This window comes from Salvelinus sp. IW2-2015, unplaced genomic scaffold, assembly GCF_002910315.2.
Source record: "Salvelinus sp. IW2-2015 unplaced genomic scaffold, ASM291031v2 Un_scaffold4889, whole genome shotgun sequence".
Lineage (NCBI taxonomy): Eukaryota > Metazoa > Chordata > Actinopteri > Salmoniformes > Salmonidae > Salvelinus > Salvelinus sp. IW2-2015.
Window position 1 is genome coordinate 12,024 of NW_019946158.1, and position 22,173 is coordinate 34,196.

The 22,173-nt window shown below is 45.5% G+C and overlaps 1 protein-coding gene and 3 long non-coding RNA genes across 7 annotated transcripts; 1 reads left to right on the forward strand and 3 right to left on the reverse strand.

Annotated features, from left to right (window-relative positions):
- Window positions 1-4,791: 4,791 nt before the first annotated feature.
- LOC112077757 (uncharacterized) lies at window positions 4,792-7,646 on the reverse strand. The gene is made up of 3 exons (XR_002895488.2): window positions 7,470-7,646; window positions 6,860-6,940; window positions 4,792-5,511 (listed from the first exon to the last, which is right to left on the reverse strand). It is a non-coding gene; the product is annotated as an uncharacterized lncRNA (long non-coding RNA).
- Window positions 7,647-9,092: 1,446 nt separating this feature from the next.
- On the forward strand, window positions 9,093-15,866 carry LOC112077756 (sorting nexin-27). The gene is made up of 6 exons (XM_024144207.2): window positions 9,093-9,572; window positions 12,509-12,740; window positions 13,142-13,334; window positions 14,849-14,913; window positions 15,214-15,318; window positions 15,690-15,866. Exons 1-6 carry the CDS (start codon window positions 9,247-9,249, stop codon window positions 15,849-15,851), a joined length of 1,083 nt encoding a protein of 360 aa, XP_023999975.2. The 5' UTR covers window positions 9,093-9,246; the 3' UTR covers window positions 15,852-15,866.
- A 605-nt stretch (window positions 15,867-16,471) lies between these two features.
- LOC139026476 (uncharacterized) lies at window positions 16,472-17,760 on the reverse strand. The gene is made up of 3 exons (XR_011478261.1): window positions 17,717-17,760; window positions 16,941-16,985; window positions 16,472-16,525 (listed from the first exon to the last, which is right to left on the reverse strand). It is a non-coding gene; the product is annotated as an uncharacterized lncRNA (long non-coding RNA).
- A 128-nt stretch (window positions 17,761-17,888) lies between these two features.
- Window positions 17,889-22,071, reverse strand: LOC139026477 (uncharacterized). Of its 4 annotated transcripts, XR_011478264.1 has the most exons (5): window positions 21,968-22,017; window positions 20,467-20,547; window positions 20,399-20,429; window positions 18,891-18,933; window positions 17,889-17,993 (listed from the first exon to the last, which is right to left on the reverse strand). It is a non-coding gene; the product is annotated as an uncharacterized lncRNA (long non-coding RNA). The 4 variants fall into 4 exon arrangements; XR_011478263.1 differs by lacking the exon at window positions 20,467-20,547 and having other exon boundaries at window positions 21,996-22,071; XR_011478265.1 differs by lacking the exon at window positions 20,467-20,547 and having other exon boundaries at window positions 20,399-20,434; window positions 21,964-22,017.
- Window positions 22,072-22,173: the final 102 nt, after the last annotated feature.

The following is a 22,173-nucleotide window of genomic DNA, read 5'->3' on the forward strand; positions in this document are numbered from 1 at the left end:
CGTCTGCCCAGTGCCGCCTGCGCCGCCCGTCTGCCCAGTGCCGCCTGCGCCGCCCGCCCAGTGCCCTGCGCCGCCCGTCTGCCCAATGCGCGCTGCGCCGCCCGTCTGCCCAGTGCCGCCTCGCGCCCGCCCGTGCGCCGTCTGCCCGAGCCGCCTGCGCCGCCGTCTGCCCAGAGCCGCCTGCGCCGCCCGTCCGGCCAGAGCCGCCTGCGCCGCCGTGCCCTGAGCCGCCTGCGCCGCCCGCCCTGAGCCTTCAGAGCCGCCCGTCTGTCCTGAGCCGCTAGAGCCGCCCGCAGACAGGAGCAGCAGAGCCGCCGCCAGACAGGAGCAGCCAGAGCCGCCCGCCAGACAGGAGCAGCGAGAGCCGCCGCCAGCCATGACCTGCCAGTGCCGCCCCAGCCATGACCTGCCAGTGCCGTCAGCCAGCCATGACCTGCCGGAGTGCCCCTCAGTCCGGTGCTGCCCTCAGTCCGGTGCTGCCCCTCATCCGGTGCTGCCCCTCAGTCCGGTGCTGCCCCTCAGTCCGTTGCTGCCCCTCAGTCCGGTGCTGCCCAGTCCGGTGCTGCCCTTAATCCAGTGGGGTTAATATGGTGGTAGCCATTAGGAGGAGGCCACGGAAGCGGGATTGACTATGGTGGGTGGGGACCACGTCCAGAGCCAGAGCCGCCACCGTGGACAGATGCCCACCCAGACCCTCCCCTATAGGTTCAGGTTTTGCGGCCGGAGTCCGCACCTTGGGCACCTGACCTTATTTCCTTGTTTAGTATGGTCAGGGCGTGAGTTGGGAGGGCATTCTATGTTATGTGTTTCTATGTGGTTCATTTTCAATTAGCCTGATATGGTTCTCAATCAGGGGCAGGTGTTTACGTTTCCTCTGATTGAGAACCATATTAAGGTAGGCTGTTCTCACTGTTTGTTTGTGGGTGATTGTTGCTGTGTCTGTGTTTGTTCACCCACGGTACTGTTTCGTTTCGTTCGTTCGTTTGTTCCTGTTCGTGCGTTCATGTTTATGTGTTCTCAAGTTCAGGTCTGTTAACGTCGTTTATTATTTTGTAGTTTGTTCAAGTATTTTTTCGTCTCGTTATTATTATTAAAATTATTATGTATTCAACCCACGCTGCGTTTTGGTCCGATCCTTGTCACGGTTTTCTAAAGTAGAACCCAGAAGCAGACCAGGACAAGGAGAGTAGGACGAAGGTGAGTATTTATTTACAAGTTTAAACGTGGAGGTAGAAAGATCCAGGTGGCGGAGCGGGCAGCGGAGGTGAGTTGATGGGAGTGAATAGGCAGATCCAAGGGAGTAACAGAAGCCACCGACGACCAGGCAGGGATGGAGTGAGTGTTCCGGGTGAATGACTGTAGACAGAACAAACAGAGGTAAGTTCAAGGCAAGCAAGACGTACAAAACAACAACACAAACTCTATCAAACTGGAGGCTGATACGCTGGCACAACATACTGTTCATGGCTAACGATCCGGCAGGGAATGGATGGCAGGTCAGAGCTTATGAAGAGCTTATGAAGTGGAGGGGTGATGATCAGGACCAGGTGTGCAAATAGCTGATGGGATACAGGTGCGGGTAATCAGAGATCTCCCAACTAGCTACGTTGCCCGGCAACCAGACAGGGTACGTTCCAGGACACCGGAAAAACACTCCAGGACAGAACACAGGCAAAAACAGACTCAGGAAACGGGATTCGTGACACCTTGCTCCTCTTCAGACGAGGAGGAAGACGAGCGTTACAATGGGCCTCTCTAAGCCTATGTAAATTTTCCACAGAAAATCTGCCGTTTCCAGCTACAATAGTAATTTACAACATTAATGTCTACTCTGTATTTCTGATCAATTTTATGTTATTTTAATGGACAAAAATTGTGCTTTTCTTTCAAAAACAATGACATTTCTAAGTGGCCCCAAACTTTTGAACGGTAGCATATATTGAACATTTTAATTTACTGTTCCATATTTTATTGAACTAGTACTTGTTGTCTTAATTATGCATTTGGTCTTGTCTAGAATACTATCCTAGTAGCAGTCATATTTACAATGGACCATGAATACTATGCTAGTTTTTTGCAAATAAGCTAGCTAGTTACCTACATTATATTACTAGCAACATACCCTTATTTTACCTGATCCTCTTCTCCTTCAGACAGTGGAGATCTACATTTAATCCCTTATCATTTCTGACAACTATATGAACGAGGTGAAATCTATTTCAGTTCATGGTGTCAGTATGCACTGCTGTATTCAAGCAACTCAGAATGAACTTGTTGACATGTTCTGTTGCAGTTTGAAAGCCAGATTAGCTCATTACAGAATGTATCCATAATCACGAATGAATAAGCATATTTATTTGACAAGAATGCACCTAGTCACCCATCAATCATGTCAAACACCTTAACTCCAACAATTACATTGTTTTAATAAAATCAAAATAGTAAACAATGCATACACATGCCTTTTATACATAACATATTAACATCTGAATGTAAGTAAAGATGAAATKATTTCTTCATCGATGCCACAAACCTGGGACATCGAAGATCACCATATGAACTAGTATTCCTATCAGAGAGCACACAGATTCTTCTGATTTTAGACCAGCACAAATAACACAATGTAAAACAGCATATTGTCATTTTTGGTTGGTGAATTAAAAATGTAGAAACAACGGAAGGTGTAAGGTAGGTTTTATATAAAATACTAGGTCAACTCCAGCAGAATGAGAAACACACTTAATAGACTCAAAACAAGGAAGCCATGCCTAAACACAGCTATAACAACACCCTTCTGGTCAATGTAACAGGTCCATGTAGCCATGCCTAAACACAGCTATATCAGCACCCTTCTGGTCAATGTAACAGGTCCATGTAGGCCATGCCTAAACACAGCTATATCAACACCCTTCTGGTCAATGTAACAGGTCCATGTAGCCTTGTCTAAACACAGCTATATCAATACCCTTCTGGTCAATGTAACAGGTCCATGTAGCCATGCCTAAACACAGCTATATCAACACCCTTCTGGTCAATGTAACGGGTCCATGTAGCCATGCCTAAACACAGCTATATCAATACCCTTCTGGTCAATGTAACAGGTCCATGTAGCCATGCCTAAACACAGCTATATCAACACCCTTCTGGTCATGTAACAGGTCCATGTAGCCATGCCTAAACACAGCTATATCAACACCCTTCTGGTCAATGTAACAGGTCCATGTAGCCATGCCTAAACACAGCTATATCAAACCCTTCTGTCAATGTAACGGGTCCATGTAGCCATGCCTAAACACAGCTATATCAACACCCTTCTGGTCAATGTAACAGGTCCATGTAGCCATGCCTAAACACAGCTATATCAACACCCTTCTGGTCAATGTAACGGGTCCATGTAGCCATGCCTAAACACAGCTATATCAACACCCTTCTGGTCAATGTAACAGGTCCATGTAGCCATGTCTAAACACAGCTATATCAACACCCTTCTGGTCAATGTAACAGTCCATGTAGCCAGTCTAAACACAGCTATATCAACACCCTTCTGGTCAATGTAACAGGTCCATGTAGCCATGCCTAAACACAGCTATATCAAAACCCTTATGGTCAATGTAACAGGTCCATGTAGCCATGCCTAAACACAGCTATATCAACACCCTCTGGTCAATGTAACAGGTCCATGTAGCCATGCCTAAAGACAGCATATCAACACCCTTCTGTCAATAACAGTCCATGTAGCCATGTCTAAACACAGCTATATCAACACCCTTCCGGTCAATGTAACAGGTCCATGTAGCCATGTCTAAACACAGCTATATCAACACCCTTCGGTCAATGTAACAGGTCCATGTAGCCATGTCTAAACACAGCTATATCAACACCCTTCTGGTCAATGTAACAGGCCATGTAGCCATGTCTAAACACAGCTATATCAACACCCTTCTGGTCAATGTAACAGGTCCATGTAGCCATGCCTAAACACAGCTATATCAATACCCTTCTGTTCAATGTAACAGGTCCATGTAGCCATGCCTAAACACAGCTATATCAACACCCTTCTGGTCAATGTAACAGGTCCATGAGCCATGCCTAAACACAGCTATGTCAACACCCTTCTGGTCAATGTAACAGGCCATGTAGCCATGCCTAAACACAGCTATATCACACCACTTCTGGTCAATGTAACAGGTCCATGTAGCCATGTCTAAAACAAGCTATATCAACACCCTTCTGGTCAATGTAACAGGTCCATGTAGCCATGTCTAAACCACAGCTATATCAACACCTTCTGGTCAATGTAACAGTCCATGTAGCCATGCCTAAACACAGCTATATCAACACCCTTCTGGTCAATGTAACAGGTCCATGTAGCCATGCCTAAACACAGCTATATCAATACCCTTCTGGTCAATGTAACAGGTCCATGTAGCCATTTCTAAACACAGCTATATCAATACCCTTCTGGTTAATGTAACAGGTCCATGTAGCCATGCCTAAACACAGCTATATCAACACCCTTCTGGTCAATGTAACAGTCCATGTAGCCATGCCTAAACACAGCTATATCAATACCCTTATGGTCAATGTAACAGGTCCATGTAGCCATGCCTAAACACAGCTATATCAAACCCTTCTGGTCAATGTAACAGGTCCATGTAGCCATGCCTAAACAACAAGCTATATCAATACCCTCTGGTCAATGTAACAGGTCCATGTAGCCATGTCTAAAACAGCTATATCAACACCCTTCTGGTCAATGTAACAGGTCCATGAAGCCATGCCTAAACACAGCTATATCAATACCCTTCTGGTCAATGTAACAGGTCCATGTAGCCATGCTAAACACAGCTATATCAATACCCTTCTGGTCAATGTAACAGGTCCATGTAGCCATGCCTAAACACAGCTATATCAACACCCTTCTGGTCAATGTAACAGGTCCATGTAACCATGCCTAAACACAGCTATATCAACACCCTTCTGGTCAATGTAACAGGTCCATGTTGCTGCTATCAATTGTGAGCAGCACATTTACCATTGCATTCAGTCTGAATCCCAGAATAAGCAGAAGGAGGAAAGCATTACATAGGTGAAAGAAAAGTAAAACACAGTCTAGATGTTATCCAATCAGGAGACCAACAAGTGAAGGAAGGGTGGGTTTAAAGCGATAAGATGGAGAGTTAAGTGTCTGAAGTTGAGGGACCATGGGGCATGAAATTCATAGAGTGGAATAAGTGTAGCTAGAGGGATGGTTGGCCATGGAATAAACATAAGGGGTTTTGTGGATTCAGCACACAAGCTCTAACAGGATAACTGATACATCCTAACAGGACTTTGTCAGGTAAAGACTGACTCAAAACTAAAAAGTACTGACAGTGACTCCTCTGTTTCACCACGCTCACCACCAGATCCGCATAGCACCAAACGGCGGGCATCACAAACACCCGGAATCTCCAACTTCAATTGCTCCACGCTACCCCATAAATCACTCCTTTTGATGGTGCCCTGTTCCTAAGAGCAAAGAAAGAAACAGATCTTGACCCAAGTTGCATGACACGGGGCGCCCGCTCCCCCTGGTCAGAAGAAACACAAACAAATATCACAAGTCCACTACAGGTTACCTTCACTGATTCAACTGCACCCAACTCCTTTCCCACCCACCCTGAAACATCAAATGTCACTCCGACTGGACCAAATTCTTCTTGATCATGACCATCGATGCAATACTGGGGCTCAGAGCTCTTCACCACACCTTCCACCTCATTTAACTCGCCCTCATTCACTTCCATTTCACCTCCAGTACTCGGTCTGGCGCACGGCTCACTGTTTGCACTTGACACCACTCTCCTCCAGGGCTCACTCTGTTTGCACTTGACACCACCCTCCTCCARGGCTCACTCTGTTTGCACTTGACACCAATCTTCTTCGACACCCCATGTCCATTTTTATCACCATCATCCTCAAATCCAACCTCTTCTTCCTCCCCTCCATAATTCCTCAGAAATCCACCTTTGTGTCCAAAACATGTGAATACCAATTAATGTAAAACCCACAATAGCAAAGAGGACTAAATAAGATGACATAACCTTGCCTACAAGCTATACTAATGATCTGCTGTCCAGAGCGCAACAGCAATCAATGTCTTCCCGCAGTAAATTAAATTGAAAGGAAGTCACGCTTCTTGCTTAGCAAGTACCACTTCCTCCCGATTCAGCCCATACCTGGAGCAAACTCGAGACCTCTGCCTTGCTAGCACACATGACCGCCCCCCTGATGCGTCTTACCAGTCAGCGCCACGCGAAAAGCTAGTTATTCACTGGTGAAAGTGGGGACACCTCAAGCCGAGGAGTAAGTTTCACACATCCCCATGTGCTACATAAGCTCACTGTGGACTCAAGATATACTAATCAGTCAGTCTCTGAAACTTCTCAAAAAGCCAGCCCAAAATAATACAGCTAGCTAGGGTAGCTACAAGTCAAGTCGGCTACTTGAAGTAGACTACTCACCCACAGACACAAACAAGCATTATCAAGAATTCCTAGCTTCACCATCTAAATTACTTAGCTAGTTACAACTAGCGAGCTAGACTGTTGGTTTATAAAAGTCAAAGGAAGCTTACYTCATTTTTATCAATTTCTCATGCATTTAAATGGCTAGACAAATAGACCACTAATGTAGCCATGTAGCCATCTAGCCAGGCTAATGTTGCTAACTAGCTAGCTAAACGTGAGCTAGCTAGATAACAGGTATTGTGTGAATTTAAAACTTGCCCAGGACAGTTCACAGAATTGTCAATTTAAACAAATTGATTAATTACTGAATTTAGCTAACATTAGATAGTTAATCCAGAGATTCTTACCTTTGCCTCGTTTCAGCAGTCTAGTCCAGATCATCATAGCCCTGGTGGGTGATGCTAATCTTGAGACAGGCATTTGTAGTTCTGTATGATAGCCACAATAGCAGCTAATTAGCAATTAATTTTTGGGGAGGGTAAATACAGGCAATTATATTTATAAAAGTCACCTTGTTGGAGAGAGATTTACACAGTTATCAAAACATCCCGCCAGGGTAAACCTACATGAAACACAGCCTTTTAAGTGTTTCTAAAATCCCCTATGAGAAAAATGTATGGGAAAAAAACTATTGGAACCATTTCTGTGTTTGACCGCTAGGTTTTATGGGAATTATGACTCATACGATGGTACTCTATCGCCACATTCACATGCTAGTCGGAACTAGGAAATGTTGAAATTTCCAACTTGCTGATTCGTTGAACGCGGCAAGTGTATAACTACAACCAGTTAGCAAGTCGGAAATTTCAGAGTTTCCTAGTTCCGACAAGGACATGAAAGCGGCATATGCAACACACTTGAGGCGTGACCCTATGGTGTCAATATCATGCCAAATGTATTTGTGAACTCACAGCATACATTTTGTATTTATGTATCATGATCAGTACAAATACGTACCAATCCACTGTAAAGCTCATCTTCCTCCTCGTCTGAAGAGGAGCATGGATCGGACCAAAACACAGCGTGGGTTGAATACATATCTTTTAATTAAAGCAACGAAGACGAAAAACACACTTGACAAAATACAAAACAAAGTGAACGAACGAAACCAGTACCGTGTGGCGCACAGACACAGCAACAATCACCCACAAACAAACAGTGAGAACAGCCTACCTTAATATGGTTCTCAATCAGAGGAAACATAAAACACCTGCCCCTGATTGAGAACCATATCAGGCTAGTTGACAATGAACCCAACATAGAAACACATAACATAGAATGCCCACCCAGCTCACGTCCTGACCAACTAAACAATACAGAACAAAGGAAATAAGGTCAGGAATGTGACATCCACAAATGTAAATCACCAATCCACAAATGTAAATCACTTTCCAAAAATCTAAATCATTTTCCACAAATCTAAATCACTTTCCACAAAATGTAATTCACTTCAAATGCAGTTTACTATCCACAAAAAAAAAAAAAAATCCCAAGCGTATAAAAAAAGTTCTCACACGTAGAAAGAGATTTGTAGTCTTAGAAAAAAGGTTTGTACCAATAGAAAGTGATTTCTATAAATCGCTGGTAGCCTCTCGTTTGGCCATGTTGATGCCTGCCTTTCAAGGCTGCAGAAATTATAGTCTGGTAACCATAATATGTTAACCATATGTGTAGCCATAGTATGTCCAACGTAAATAATCGAAACCTAGCCTAGATTACTCTATATTTGCAACACTATTGCAGAGTACACCCGTTCATCACCCAAATAGTTGAATTAGCTGGCCAGTGTGATAGCACATTACTTTTGAATGATATTGATTCCATACATATCCTTCACATTTATGGTGATGAACGGGTGTACACCGCAATAGTGTTGCATATATGAGTAATTCTAGGGCTAGGGTTTCGATTATTTACGTTGGACATCTATGGTTACACATATGGTTAAAATTTACGGTTACCATTGTATAATTTCTGCAGCATTGAAAGGCAGGCTTCAACATGACCGAATGAGAGGCTGCCAGCGATTTATAGAAATCGTTATATGGGTACAAACCTTTTTTTGACTACAAATCGCTTTCTACGCATGGTAACTTTTTTCTACGCGAGAGATGTTTTTTCTACGACTACAAATCGCTTCTGGCGTGAGAACTTTTAGTCTTTATCATTTAACTTAAGGCCCTTGGAAATTACCTGCATATCTGCATGTATAAAAAAAATTCTAATGCAATATATCGATTTACAAATACAAATCAAACGTGTTTGTTTGGATAGTGAATTGTATTTGTGGATAGAATTTACATTTGTGGAAAGTGATTTACACTTGTGAAATGGATTTACATTTGTGGATTGGTACTTATTTGTACAGATCATGATACAGATTCAAAATACATGCTGTGAGTTCACAATACACTTGGCATGATATTGATCCCATAGTGACCATCGACTTGAGAAAATGTATCCACTTAAACGCGCAGAGTATCTTGATGCTGCGGTTGCGCAGTAGAGACCCACTCTAACCAGACGAGGGGCGGGTTGCGGTTGCGCAGTAGAGACCCACTCTAACCAGACGAGGGGCGGGTTCCAGGGAAGTCTCTCGAGTAAATCGGTTTTCGTTGACTTGGTCGCTCCTCCTCACTCCATCGCTTCTAGCAAGCTAGCTAGATAACTAGGAGAGCTACCTTGAAGTGTGGGAGACTCAAAGTGGATAAGGGGGGAAACAGGCTGACGGAAAATGGCAGACGTCGAGGGAGAGGGAATTAATTCGGTGGCACCTCCGTTAGTTCARCCATCCTCTCGTAACKGCTCCGGTGTCAGCCCAACGCAGGGCACCGGCAGTTGYCAAACGGTGACTACCGTTACTTCAGGCCCGCGACTGGTGCGGATAGTCAAGTCTGACTCGGGATATGGCTTCAATGTCMGGGGACAGGTTAGCGAAGGAGGACAACTACGGAGCATCAACGGGGAATTGTATGCCCCGCTACAGCATGTCAGTGCTGTTTTACCGGGAGGTGCAGCGGACAGAGCCGGTATCTCGAAAGGGGACCGGATTCTGGAAGTGTAAGTAAGAGTTAGCTTGCTATCTGSTAGCTGCTAACTACATGCGTAAGCTAGCTCAATATTTGGTCAAGGCAGGGCAAAACAAACAGACCACAGCAAAGCTAAAAAGGACGGTAATTGTCATGTCAGCTCCTGTGCACTGCAGTTGGCTCGTGAAACAAACGTATTCTGCTGCCCCAAATTTAAGCTCGCTAGTTAACGTTAACTCCATAATTCACAAGCTGTTGTCCTCAGCTCAGTGCAACGCCATAAACTATCATAGCTGCTAGCTAGCTAACAACGTTAAATGATATGTTTCACTTGACCTGGAGACTAGGCTAACAAAGCCTTGGTAACTCATGCATCAGTCTGTACTTGTACCAGTCTTATCGGGAGTGTACAGGGCAGAAGAGCCGGTTCATCCCAATGAAAAGACGGTCTGTGTGAGAGCATGTGATCATTACGAATTCCAGTCACACTGACTCTCTGAACTTGGATACAAGCTAACTATATTAACACCAGCACACACACAGGTTCCTTCCTTCCCTACACATCACGTTACCAGAAAAACAGCATCTGTCATTCTTATTAACAACTGAACCAGATGATAGAAAAATGGCCATTCAATGGAAAATGGCCATTCAATGCGTGCACATTCATAGTCAGGTACTATTTTACCTACTTGCCTTGATGATGATAATAATAGGTATTTTAACAGTGTGCCCAAATTATTTATATCTAGTCTCAATTAAATTGGGACTTTAACATTTCCTAATTGTAATAGATCAACAATAGCCATARTRTGCCAKCTCTGTCTGGATGCGGATGCTGCAATGCATAGAGAGTGCAGTGTGTCTGTCTGGTCTTTGCGACAGGTTTAGTATGCACAGGGGTAGCTAGCTTGGTGATGTTAGGTTCTGTTGCCATGGCAAGGAGCAGGCAGCATATAGCTCAGCATCAGTACCAGTGTGTGTGTGTGCGCGTATGTATGTGTGTGAGGGGAAGAAAAAGTGASTGAGGGGGGTTGCTGGATACAGGATACATAGGGCTCATCTGATTGGATGTGCTCTCAGTAATTCTCTGTTTTGATTCGTTGGTTTACTGTTTGCTGCTTTATGATTGGGTGCAGTAGCCTGGCATTTTGTTGACTCCAATATTGGTGTGCGTGGACGGGTGGTTGCACTTTCATTGTGTGTGTGTGTGTGTGTCTTGAGCAACACAATTATCTATGCCAGGGAGAGACACCTGCCCATGTGCTCCATATGCTCACACACAGCAGTCCCTCAGTGTTAGCTGCAGTGCTTGTGGAGCATCTCCACTGCTCTCCAAAAATCCACCACTCCCTCAGCAAACACAGCCCAGAGAACACGAACACACACACACACACACACACACACACACACACACACACACACACACACAGTCCCAGAGAAACACACACACACACAGTCCCAGAGAACACACACACACCAGTCCCAGAGAGCACAGACACACACAAGTCCCAGAGACACACACACACACACACACACACACACACACACACACACCACACACACACCACACACAGTCCCAGAGAACACACACACACACAGTCACAGAGAACGTCTGCCTCTCAGCCCCCTACCCATTCCTTTATGACAGCCTCCAGTCCAGTCCAAACACTCATGGGTATATGACCCACAGTTGTTCCTGAATTCTAACCAGACTAGACTGGAGAAAGACTTGGAAGTGTTTTTGTCTGTCTTTCTCTGTTTGTGTGTTTGTCTCTGTGTCTGGTCTGTCTCTCTGTGTGTGTGGTATGACTACCTCAGCAGCTTTCAGTTAAACATTAGCCAGCTTAGAGAGTAGTGATTTAAGGAAATTAGTCTGGGTTTTTTAACACCTGTAAGGGATACATGCAGTGATCAACATGTTTGGACGCATAACACACACAGGCTACAGATTACAGAATAGACCTACTGTTTTCTCTACCCACACACTGATTAGAGTTGTGCCGGCTGTGCGCACACTGTCCGTTTCCTTTGGAAACATTGGAGTGTGTGTATCTCTTGTCATTGTCTGTTATCAGTCTGAGCTGTTTGTTTTATGTCACCAGTGTCTCCTCAGTGTTAGCTGCAGTGCTTGTGTGGCATCTCCACTGCAGGTGGTCTCAGGTGGTCTTCTGGCAGTGTTGTGTGTTGATGCTGTAACCTTTGGCCTGCTTTCTGTTCCTCTCAGTCACTGATGTAACATGATAGATAGCCTGGGTTTATTAGGCAAAGGGCTACTTTGTCATATATTTTCCTGTGAACTTATACAGAAATATCACATTGACATCATGTGTATCAAGGTAGGATTGGGTTCTTCTGTATCAATAGTTTCTACTGTGTGAACTGTGAGCCTAACTACAGTTGGTAACTGTAATATTTACTATAGGCTGCTGCAGTGCAGACGTCAGCATTCCTGCTGCTTACACACACACACACAGTCTCATGCCCTGACACGCTGCCATCTGAGTGGCCCAGTCTCTCTCTCTCCACACACACACACACACACACACACACACACACACACACACACAGAGACACAGAGTCCCTGCAGAGGCCACAAGTCCAGCTTACTATTTCATGCTCTGAGGCACAGTCATCTGGAGTGACGCGAACCCACTGTGACCCGTTGCCATGGGAGACGTCAGAGTTCCGGCTGAGGTGAACATTAGACCTGCTGACAGCCTTTATATGACGTCTACTGACTGACCCTTAATATATGATGATCACTGTTATACAAGAGGGTTTGTCCACTCACGTCAACAACACAATTCATTTTAGGCAGAAAGAACCAATGCTAGTTTCTAATTATGTATGAGTGCTGCTGCTCATTTGCAATGATGACTCAGTGTACCTTAGCCCAATAATGAATGMATATTCAATCTCTACCTCCCTGTATCTGCCTMTCTSCCTCTCCCTCTCTCCTCTCAGTAATAGTGTGAACGTGGAGGGGGCGACCCATAAGCAGGTGGTGGATCTGATCCGTGCGGGGGAGATGGAGCTGATGCTGGCCGTGCTGTCTGTACCTCCCCAGGAGGCTGACTGTCTGGACCCTGGAGACGACGGCTCAGCCCAGTCCTGCTACGACTACAGCGACAAACAGGCCGTCCCCATCTCCGTCCCCACATACAAACACGCTGAACTCAACCAGGAGAGGTTTGTGGTGAGTAGATGGRYGGAAGGAGAAAGAAAGGAMGGGGGGTGGAGAGAGGGAAGGAGTGGTGCGAACAACCTGTCCTCATCTGTCCCAACATGCAAATACACTGAACGCAACCAGGGGAGAGATAAAATGACTGAGGAAAGATTTACATAACATGTAGGTATTGCCGCAGGTAGCCTAGTGGTTAGAGCGTTGGGCCAGTAACCAAAAGGTTGCTTGATCGAATCCCCGAGCTGACAAAGTAAAAATCTGCCATTCTGCCCCTGAACAAGGCAGTTAACCCACTGTTCCTAGGCCGTCATTGTAAATAAGAATTTGTTCTTAACTGACTTGCCTAGTTAAATAAAGGTTCAATTTAATAAAAATGCCTAAAGTATATTTCAACTGTGTGTCTCTGTTTGCAGGTGTATAATGTGTACATGGCAGGCAGACAGCTGTGCTCTAAGAGGTACAGGGAGTTTGCTATCCTCAACCAGAACCTGAAGAGAGAGTTTGCCAACTACACCTTCCCCAAAATACCTGGCAAATGGCCCTTCTCCCTGTCTGAACAACAACTAGACGCTAGACGCAGGGGACTGGAGGAATACCTGGAGAAAGGTGAGAGGGAGGGAGAAAGATTAGGCCAGAGAAATATGGAGTAAAAACCCTTTGGAAAGGTGTTAGAAAGGGTGGAATGAGAGATGGAGGAGGGATAGCTGGAAGAAGGTGGAAGTTGATGCAATAAATGAATGGAGGAGGAGGAAGAAGAAATGTGAAAAGGAAAGGATTGGAGATGGTCAGGATAACAGGCTACTCATAGAGGCTCATGGGAGTGTCTTAGAGAGGAGGTAGATGGTCAGGATAACAAGCTACTCATAGAGGCTCATGGGAGTGTCTTAGAGAGGAGGTAGAGATGGTCAGGATAACAGGCTACTCATAGAGGCTCATGGGAGTGTCTTAGAGAGGAGGTACAGATGGTCAGGATAACAGGCTACTCATAGAGGCTCATGGGAGTGTCTTAGAGAGGAGGTACAGATGGTCAGGATAACAGGCTACTCATAGAGGCTCATGGGAGTGTCTTGGAGAGGAGGTGGAGATGTCAGGATAACAGGCTACTCATAGAGGCTCATGGGAGTGTCTTAGAGAGGAGGTAGATGGTCAGGATAACAGGCTACTCATAGAGGCTCATGGGAGTGTCTTAGAGAGGAGGTACAGATGGTCAGGATAACAGGCTACTCATAGAGGCTCATGGGAGTGTCTTAGAGAGGAGGTAAGATGGTCAGGATAACAGGCTACTCATAGAGGCTCATGGAGTGACTTAGAGAGGAGGTGGAGATGGTCAGGATAAAGGCTACTCATAGAGGCTCATGGGAGTGTCTTAAGAGAGGAGGTAGAGATGGTCAGGATAAACAGGCTACTCATAGAGGCTCATGGGAGTGTCTTAGAGAGGAGGTGGAGATGGTAGGATAACAGGCTACTCATAGAGGCTCATGGGAGTGTTTGGAGAGGAGGTGGAGATGGTCAGGATAACAGGCTACTCATAGAGGCTCATGGGAGTGTCTTAGAGAGGAGGTAGATGGTCAGGATAACAGGCTACTCATAGAGGCTCATGGGAGTGTCTTAGAGAGGAGGTAGATGGTCAGGATAACAGGCTACTCATAGAGGCTCATGGGAGTGTCTTAGAGAGGAGGTAGAGATGGTCAGGATACAGGCTACTCATAGAGGCTCATGGGAGTGTCTTAGAGAGGAGGTACAGGATGGTCAGGATAACAGGCTACTCATAGAGGCTCATGGGAGTGTCTTAGAGAGGAGGTAGAGATGGTCAGGATAACAGGCTATCATAGAGGCTCATGGGAGTGTCTTAGAGAGGAGGTACAGATGGTCAGGATAACAGGCTCTCATAGAGGCTCATGGGAGTGTCTTAGAGAGGGGTAGAGATGGTCAGGATAACAGGCTACTCATAGAGGCTCATGGGAGTGTCTTAGAGAGGAGGTGGAGATGGTCAGGATAACAGGCTACTCATAGAGGCTCATGGGAGTGTCTACAATGGATCTGCCTTTCTCAGTGTTTCTACCTTCTCTCTCCCCTCCTTTCCACCACCTTGCTGCCCATTCTCCCTTCTCTCTTCACAGTGTGTTCAGTGAGGGTGATTGGGGAGAGTGATGTCATGCAGGAGTTTCTGTCTGAGTCTGATGAGGTAAGCGTGTCATTCTGAGTGTGTTTTCTTATTCCTCTCTCTAAGATGTATTCTTGTTTTAGACTCTTTCTCTCTTGTTCTCTCTGCTGTTCTCTCCTCTCATCCTATCCTCTGGGATGTGTGGTGTGTGAGATGGGGCTGGCATCTGTCCTTTATTCTTCTTTTTGGTTTCCTCTCCTGCTTTTCCATCTCTGTCTACACTGTGTGTGTCTGTGCATGTCTGGCCTATGAGTGGTCCTGTGACCGCCTTCTCACCCGCCTGGCCGTAAGTCATCTCTTGCCATCCCTCATTCTCCGTAGAACTATAACGGTGTATCAGATGTGGAGTTGAGGATAGCCATGCCTGATAAAACCACCGTCACAGTCCGAGTCCGCAAGAACTGTACTACTGACCAGGTCTACCAGGTAACACACCCCTAACCTCTAGTTACACATAYAGCCCTCACATATACACCGTCACACCTAGTCCCCAGGACCATCAGGCCACACCCTCACACCTAGTCCCCAGGACCATCAGGCCACACCCTCACACCTAGTCCCCAGGACCATCAGGCCACACCCACCTTGGTTACCACGTGGACCCACATTAAACAATTCTAGGCTGGACTGTAAATGGCCTCCTTGTTAATGCACAGGCCTCCTTGTTAATGCACAGGCCTCCTTGTTAATGCACAGGCCTCCTTGTTAATCCACAGGCCTCCTTGTTAATGCACAGGCCTCCTTGTTAATGCACAGGCCTCCTTGTTAATGCACAGGCCTTTCTCACTCTCCCACAGGCTGTGGTCATGAAAGTAGAAATGGACAGCATAACTGCCAGCTACTTTGCTCTGTTTGAGGTCATCAACCACTCCTTTGGTAAGTGTCAGGGTGAGATCTTTTATTTCATAGTACCAGTCTTTTTCCATGTGCTAACTCTAGCATTAACCTTAATCACCTGAGACTGTGGTCCTCTTACTACATTCAGATTGAGAGTGGACCTGAGAGCACTGTAAAAAGCTCAATGACGCTTCAATGGCCTTAATGAATGATTGATAGCTAATGTTGGATTATTATAACTTTGATATGGTCAGAATCTTCCCCCCTAAAGCACATTTTACTCACACACAGAGTCGTTAAAGGGACAGTTCACTCAAGTCTTACCTCAACAGTCAAGCTAAAGTGTGTATGTTGTCGGTATATCCTGCTACAGTGGGTAGCATTGCTCATCTTTCCCATTAATTTGGCAAGAAACCCGCACATTTCTCCCATGAATGTACCTAGCAACATGTATAGACCAGGATCTCTGGTGCCAGTCTCTCATTCATTTAATGAAGTCTGTCTCCACTCTGTAGGATCTGTTGAGTCAGCCCTGTCCCTCTTCCATCAAAGACAGGCTGACGCCCAGTCCTGTGTGTCTGAGTGTGTCTCTGTGTGTCTTTAATCATAGAGGCTAACATTCCTACCCAGGAGCTTTGTTGATAGAATCACTTCTTCATGATGTTGCTGTTGAGGGAGTTGTGGTGTCTGGTTGGTTGGAAAAATGAGCAGAAGCATTTCTATTGTAAGCAAAACACAGTTCTTGATTAGATGGTATACAGCTACGAATTGGCTTTTCATAGCCGGGTTAAGAGAACTTACCGACAGCAGGTTAGTGATAAATTAACATATTGGGATTTAGGAGAACTTACGCAGCAGGTTAGGAATAATTACATATGGTTTAAGAGAAACTACGCACAAGGTTAGGATATTAAAGAGGTTAGGAGAACTTACGCCGCAGTTAGGAGATAATTTAACGTAGGCGGGTTAGGAGAACTACGCAGCAGGTTAGGATAATTAAACGTAGCGGGTTAGGAGCAACTTACGCAGCGAGTTAGGATAATACCGTCAGTGGGCTTAGGAGAACTTCACGCCAGCAGGTTAGGGATAAAGTACCGGCTATACGGTAGTGGGCTTAGGAGAATTTTACGCAGCAGGTTAGGATACACTTACGCAGCAGGTTAGGATAAGTTACGCCAGCAGGTTAGGAAAGTACAACAGGTTAGGAAAACATTACGCAGCAGGTTAGGATAATTAACGTAGTGGGTTAGGAGAAGCTTACGGCAGCAGGATTAGGATAATTTAACGTAGTGGGTTTAGGAAGAATCCTTACGCAACGCAGGTTAGGAATATATTAACGTAGTAGGGTTAGGAGAATTTACGCAGACAGGTTGAGAACTTACAGAAGCAATGTTGGATAACTACTTACGCAGGCAGGTTTAGGAATAAGTTACGCAGAACACGCGCAGTAATAGGATAATTAACAGCTAGTAGGTTAGAAGATCGTTTACGCAGCCAGGTAGATAATAACATAGGGCATAAAAGTTACGCAGCAGGTTAGTACACTGTGTAAGATTACGCAGCAGGTTAGGATGAATTAAGCTTAGCGGCGTAGGGAACTACGCAGCAGGTTAGGAGACTTAACGTAGCGGGTTAGAGAACTTACGCAGCACGGTTAGGAATAATTAACGTAGTGGGTTAGGAAGTTAATCAGGTAAACTTACGGCAGTTTGAAACACGGGTTAGGATAATAGCACGGTTAGAACGTTAGCAGCAGGTTAGGATTAAGACTTAACGCAGCAGTTAGGAATAATTAGCGCCAGTGGGTTAAGTTAAATTACGCAGCAGGTTAGGATAAGTTACACCGTTAGTGAGCTTAGCAGCGGGCGGCAGAACTTAACGTAGCGGGTTAGGAGTAATTAACGTAGCGGTGGTGATGTACGGCAGATAGCGATTACTGGGTTGAACTCCAGCAGGTAGGAGAATTAATCGTATGGGTTAGGAGAACTTACGCAGCAGGTTAGGATAATTAACATGAGTGGGTTGTGAGAATTAGGTTAAGGTAGGAAAAGGGTATAGTTAGGTAAAAATGCTTCCAAATTTTTCCTTGACGAACTCAAACATGGAACTTTTCCAGTCGAGTTGTGTATAGCTTAGAACAGGAAAATCACCCACCTGACCTTAACCCTGTCGCTCTCTGTCTCTCTCTCCCACCGACCTAACCCTGTTCCCTCTCTCTCCCACCGACCTAACCCTGTCGCTCTCTGTCTCTCTCTCCCACGACCCTAACCCTGTCGCAGTCTGTCTCTCTCTCCACGCGATCTACCCTGTTCGCTCTCGTGTCTCGTCTCTCCACCGCCTAACCCGTCGTCTCTCTGTCTCCTCTCCTCCCCACCGATCTAACCCTTGTTCCGCTTTCTGTCTCTCTTTTCGTCTCTCTTTCGCTCGAACTCCTGTCTCTCTCTCTGTCTCTCTCTCTTCACTTCTATACCTCCGTCAGCTAGTCGTTTCTCTTCTCCCGCCTCCGTGCCGGACTCCTTCTCCCACGACTAACCCCTGTGGTTCTCTCGTCTCTCTCTGCCCACCGAACCCTAAACCCCTGTGCTCTGCTCTCTGTCGTCTCTCCCACCGACCTAACCTCGTCGTCTTCTCTTCTCCCCAGACTCTAACCCTGTCGCTCTCTTGTCGGTCTCCTCCCACCGACCTAACTCCTGTCGCTCTCCTGCTCCCGCTCTGCCACCGACTACCGTCCCTCTCTCTCGATCTCAACCCCCTGTCGCTCTCTGTCTCTCTCTCCATCCGACCCTATCCCGTCGCTCTCTGTTCTCTTCATTCCCACCCGACCTAACCCGTCGCTCCTTTCTCTCTCCCACCGACCTAACCCCGTCGCTCTCTCTTCTCTCCCCACGCCTAGGTAGCCCCGGAGGTCGCTCAGGGTCATGGACCTCTACTCTCCCACGGACCTAAACTCCCTGTCGCTTCTCCTGTCTATCTCTCCACCGACCTAACCCTGGTCGCTCCTGTTCTGCTTCCACCGACCTAACCTGTCGCTTCTGTCTCGCTTCCCACCGACCTAACCCTGTCGCCTCTGTCTCTCTCCCACCTGATCTAACCCTGTTCGCTCTCTGTCTCTCTCTGCCCCGACCGACCTAACCCTGTCGCTCCTGTCTCGTCCTTCCCACCGACCTAACCCTGTCGCTCTCTCTGTCTCTCTCTCCCACCGACCTACCTGTCGCTCTCTGTCCTCTCTCCCACGACCTAGACCCTGTCGCTCTCTCTCGTCACTCCACCGGACTTCCTGTCGCTCTTGTCTCCTCTGCCCACCCGATCCTAACCCCTTGTCGCTCTCTGTCTCCTCTCCACCGATCTAACCTGCTCCCTCTGTCTCTCTTCTCACCGATCGCTATAACCTGTCGCGCTGGTCTCTCTTCCCTACCGACCTAACCCTGTCGCTCTCGTCTCTCTCTCCTCACCGCCAACCTGTCGCTCTCTGTCTCTCTCTCCAACCGACCTAACCCTGTCGCTCTCTGTCTCTCTCTCCCAGCCGATCCTAACCCTGTCGGTCCTGCTGGTCACGCTACCTGTCTCGTCTCTCTCTCCCATCTCAACGTGTCTTCGTTGTCCCACGCACTAACGCCCGTCGCTATCTGTCTCTCCCATCCGATCTAACCCGTCGCTCTCTCTCTCTCTCCCACCATCTAACCCCGTCCTTCTCTCTCTCTCTCCACCGATCACTACCCGTCTGCTCTTCTCTGTGCTCCCACCGACCTAACCCTGTCGCTCTCTGTCTCTCTTCTCTCCACCGACTCGTGTCCCTCTCCTACCATCCTAACTGTCGCTCTCTGCTCTCTCTCCACCGACTACCCTGTCCGCTCTCTGCTCTCTTCTCCCACCGATCGTAAACCCTGTGCTGCTCTCGTCTCCTCTCCACGCGATTAACCCTTGCTCCCCCAATAACCGCCCGTCGCTACTGTCTCTCTCTCCACCACGATCTACCGTCCTCTCTCTCTCTCTCCCACCGATTAACCCTGTCGCTCTCTGTGTCTCCCTACTCCCACCGACCTAAACCTGTCGCTCTCTTTTTTGTAATTTTTTGTTGTTTAGTGTTGTTTGTGTTCTTGTTTTGTTTTTTATTTTTTTTTTTGTTTTAATTTTTCGGTTGTTTTTTTTATGTAGTTTTTATATGATTTTTGTTTTTGTCTCTGTTTAAGATATAGCAGGCGATTGTGTTTTATTATCTTTTTTTTTTTTATATGTTTGTTTTTTTGTTTTTAGTTTATAGTTGTGGTTCTTTGTTTGTGTTTGTTTTTGTGTGTTTGTTGTTTTTTGTTTTTTATTGTTTTTTTATGTGTGTTTGGTATGGTGTGTTTTGTCTGTTTTATTGTGTGTTGCTTGGCGCTTTGTTCCGCTTGTTGTTTATTTTGGTCTGTCATTTTTGATTTTTGTTTTGTGTTTGTGTGTTGTTTTTTTTTTTTTTAGTTTTATTTTTGTCTTTTTGTTTTGTTATTTAGCATTTTTTTTTTGTTTTTTGGTTTATTTTTTTCCACTACACCCCTTTCCCCCGATTCCTCTCCACCCGACTAACCCCCTGTCGCCCTCCCTCTGTCTCTCTCCCACGACCTAACCTGTCCGCTCTGTCTCTCTCCCACCGACCTAAACCCTGTCCTCTCCTGTCTCCCTCTCAACCGACCTAACCCTGTCGCTCTCTGTCTCTCTCCCACCTGACCTAACCCTGTTTGATCTCGTCTCTCTTTCCACCGACCTAACCCTGTCGCTCTCCGTCTCTCCTCTCCACCGACTAACCCCTGTCGCTCTCTGTCTCTCTCCCACACCGCGACCCTAACACCTGTCCGCTCTCTGTCTGTCTCTCTCGCACCGACAGCTAACCCTGTCGCTCTGTCTCTCCTCTCGTCTCCTTCTCTTTCTCTTTTTTTCTCTTTCTCTCTTCTCTTCTTCTCTCTTTTTCTTCTTCTTTTCACTCCTTCTTTATTTTCTTCTTCTTTCTTCTTTTCTGTCTTTTTTAATTCTCCATTATCTTTTCTCCTCATATCTTCTTCTTCTCTTTATCCTTTTACTTCTTCTTTCACATATTACTTCTACTTCTTATTTCTTTTCTCTTTTCTTCTTGTTTTTTGCTTTTACTTTCTTCTTTCTCCTTTCTTCTCTTCTCCTCCTTTTTCTCTCTTTCTCTGCTATTTCTCTTCCTTTTCTCTTTTTCTTCTTCTCTTTTTCTACTCTTTCTCTGTTTCTCTTCGTTTTGTTTCTCTTTCTTCTTTTCTACTCTTTTTTTCTTCCTTCTCTCCGTCCCTTATCTTTGCTCTCCTTCCTTGTCTACTTTTTTCTTTTTCCTGCTTTTTTCTTCTTTTTTTCTTTCCTTCTTTTTTATTCTTTCTTTTCTTTCCTTTTTTCTTTTTCTCTTTTTTCTCTTCTTTGTTTTCTTTTTTCTTTTTTTCTACTTCACTATTTACTTTCTTGCTACTCTTCTCTGCATTTTTCTTCTTCTTTTTTACTGCTATTTTATTTCTTTCCTGTTTTACTCTTTTCTTCTACTTGTCTCTTTTCTCTTTATATTCCTTTTTCTTTCTTCTTTCTTCTTCTCCTTTCTCTGTCCTTCTCTTCGTTCTCTTTCTTCTTTTACTCTATTTCTTCTCTCTCTTCTATTGTACTCTATCTTTTTCTCCTCTTATTTCTTCTATTTTCTTCTCTTTTGTACTCTCTTTCTATTCTCTATCTTCTTCTTCTCTCTCTTCTTCTTTTCTTCTCTTTTCTCTCTTCTCTTCTTTCTTTTTCTTCCCTGTCTCTTCTCTTTTTATTGTTTTACTTCTTCTCTTTCTTTTTTCTTTCTCTTTTTTTCTGTCTAGTTGTTCTTTATTTTTCTTCGTCTTTCTCTTCCCCTCTTCTTTTTCTGTCTGCTTTTTCTTTCTTTTCTTTTTTTCTTTTCTTTGCTTTCTCTTATTTGTTATTCTGCTTCTTTCTTTTTTCGTTCTTCTTTTTCTTCTCTTTTCTCCTTCACTTCTCTTCTTCCTCTCTTTTCTCTTTCTTATTTTATCTTTTTTTCTTCTTCTGTTTTCCTTTTTCTTCATCTTTTTATCTCCTTTTTTCTCTTTCCTCTTCTTTTTTGCTTTTCTTATGCTTCTTTCACCAGTTATCACACCGACCTAACCTGTCTCTTCTCCCAACCGACTTAAAACCCCTGGATGCGCTCTCTGCCTCTCTGTCTACTCTTCCTAGTTCTAGTCTCTCTCTCCCACCGACTAACCCTGTCGCTCATCGTCTCTCTCTCCCACCGACCTAACCCTGTCGCTCTCTTCCCTCTCTCCCACTCGAACTAAACCCTGTCGCTCTCTGTCTCTCTCTCCCACCGAATCTAACCCTGTCGCTCTGTCTCTCTCCACATCTAACCCTGTCTCCTGTCTCTCTTCCCACCGACCTAACCTGTCGCTCTCTGTCTCTCTCTCCCACTGC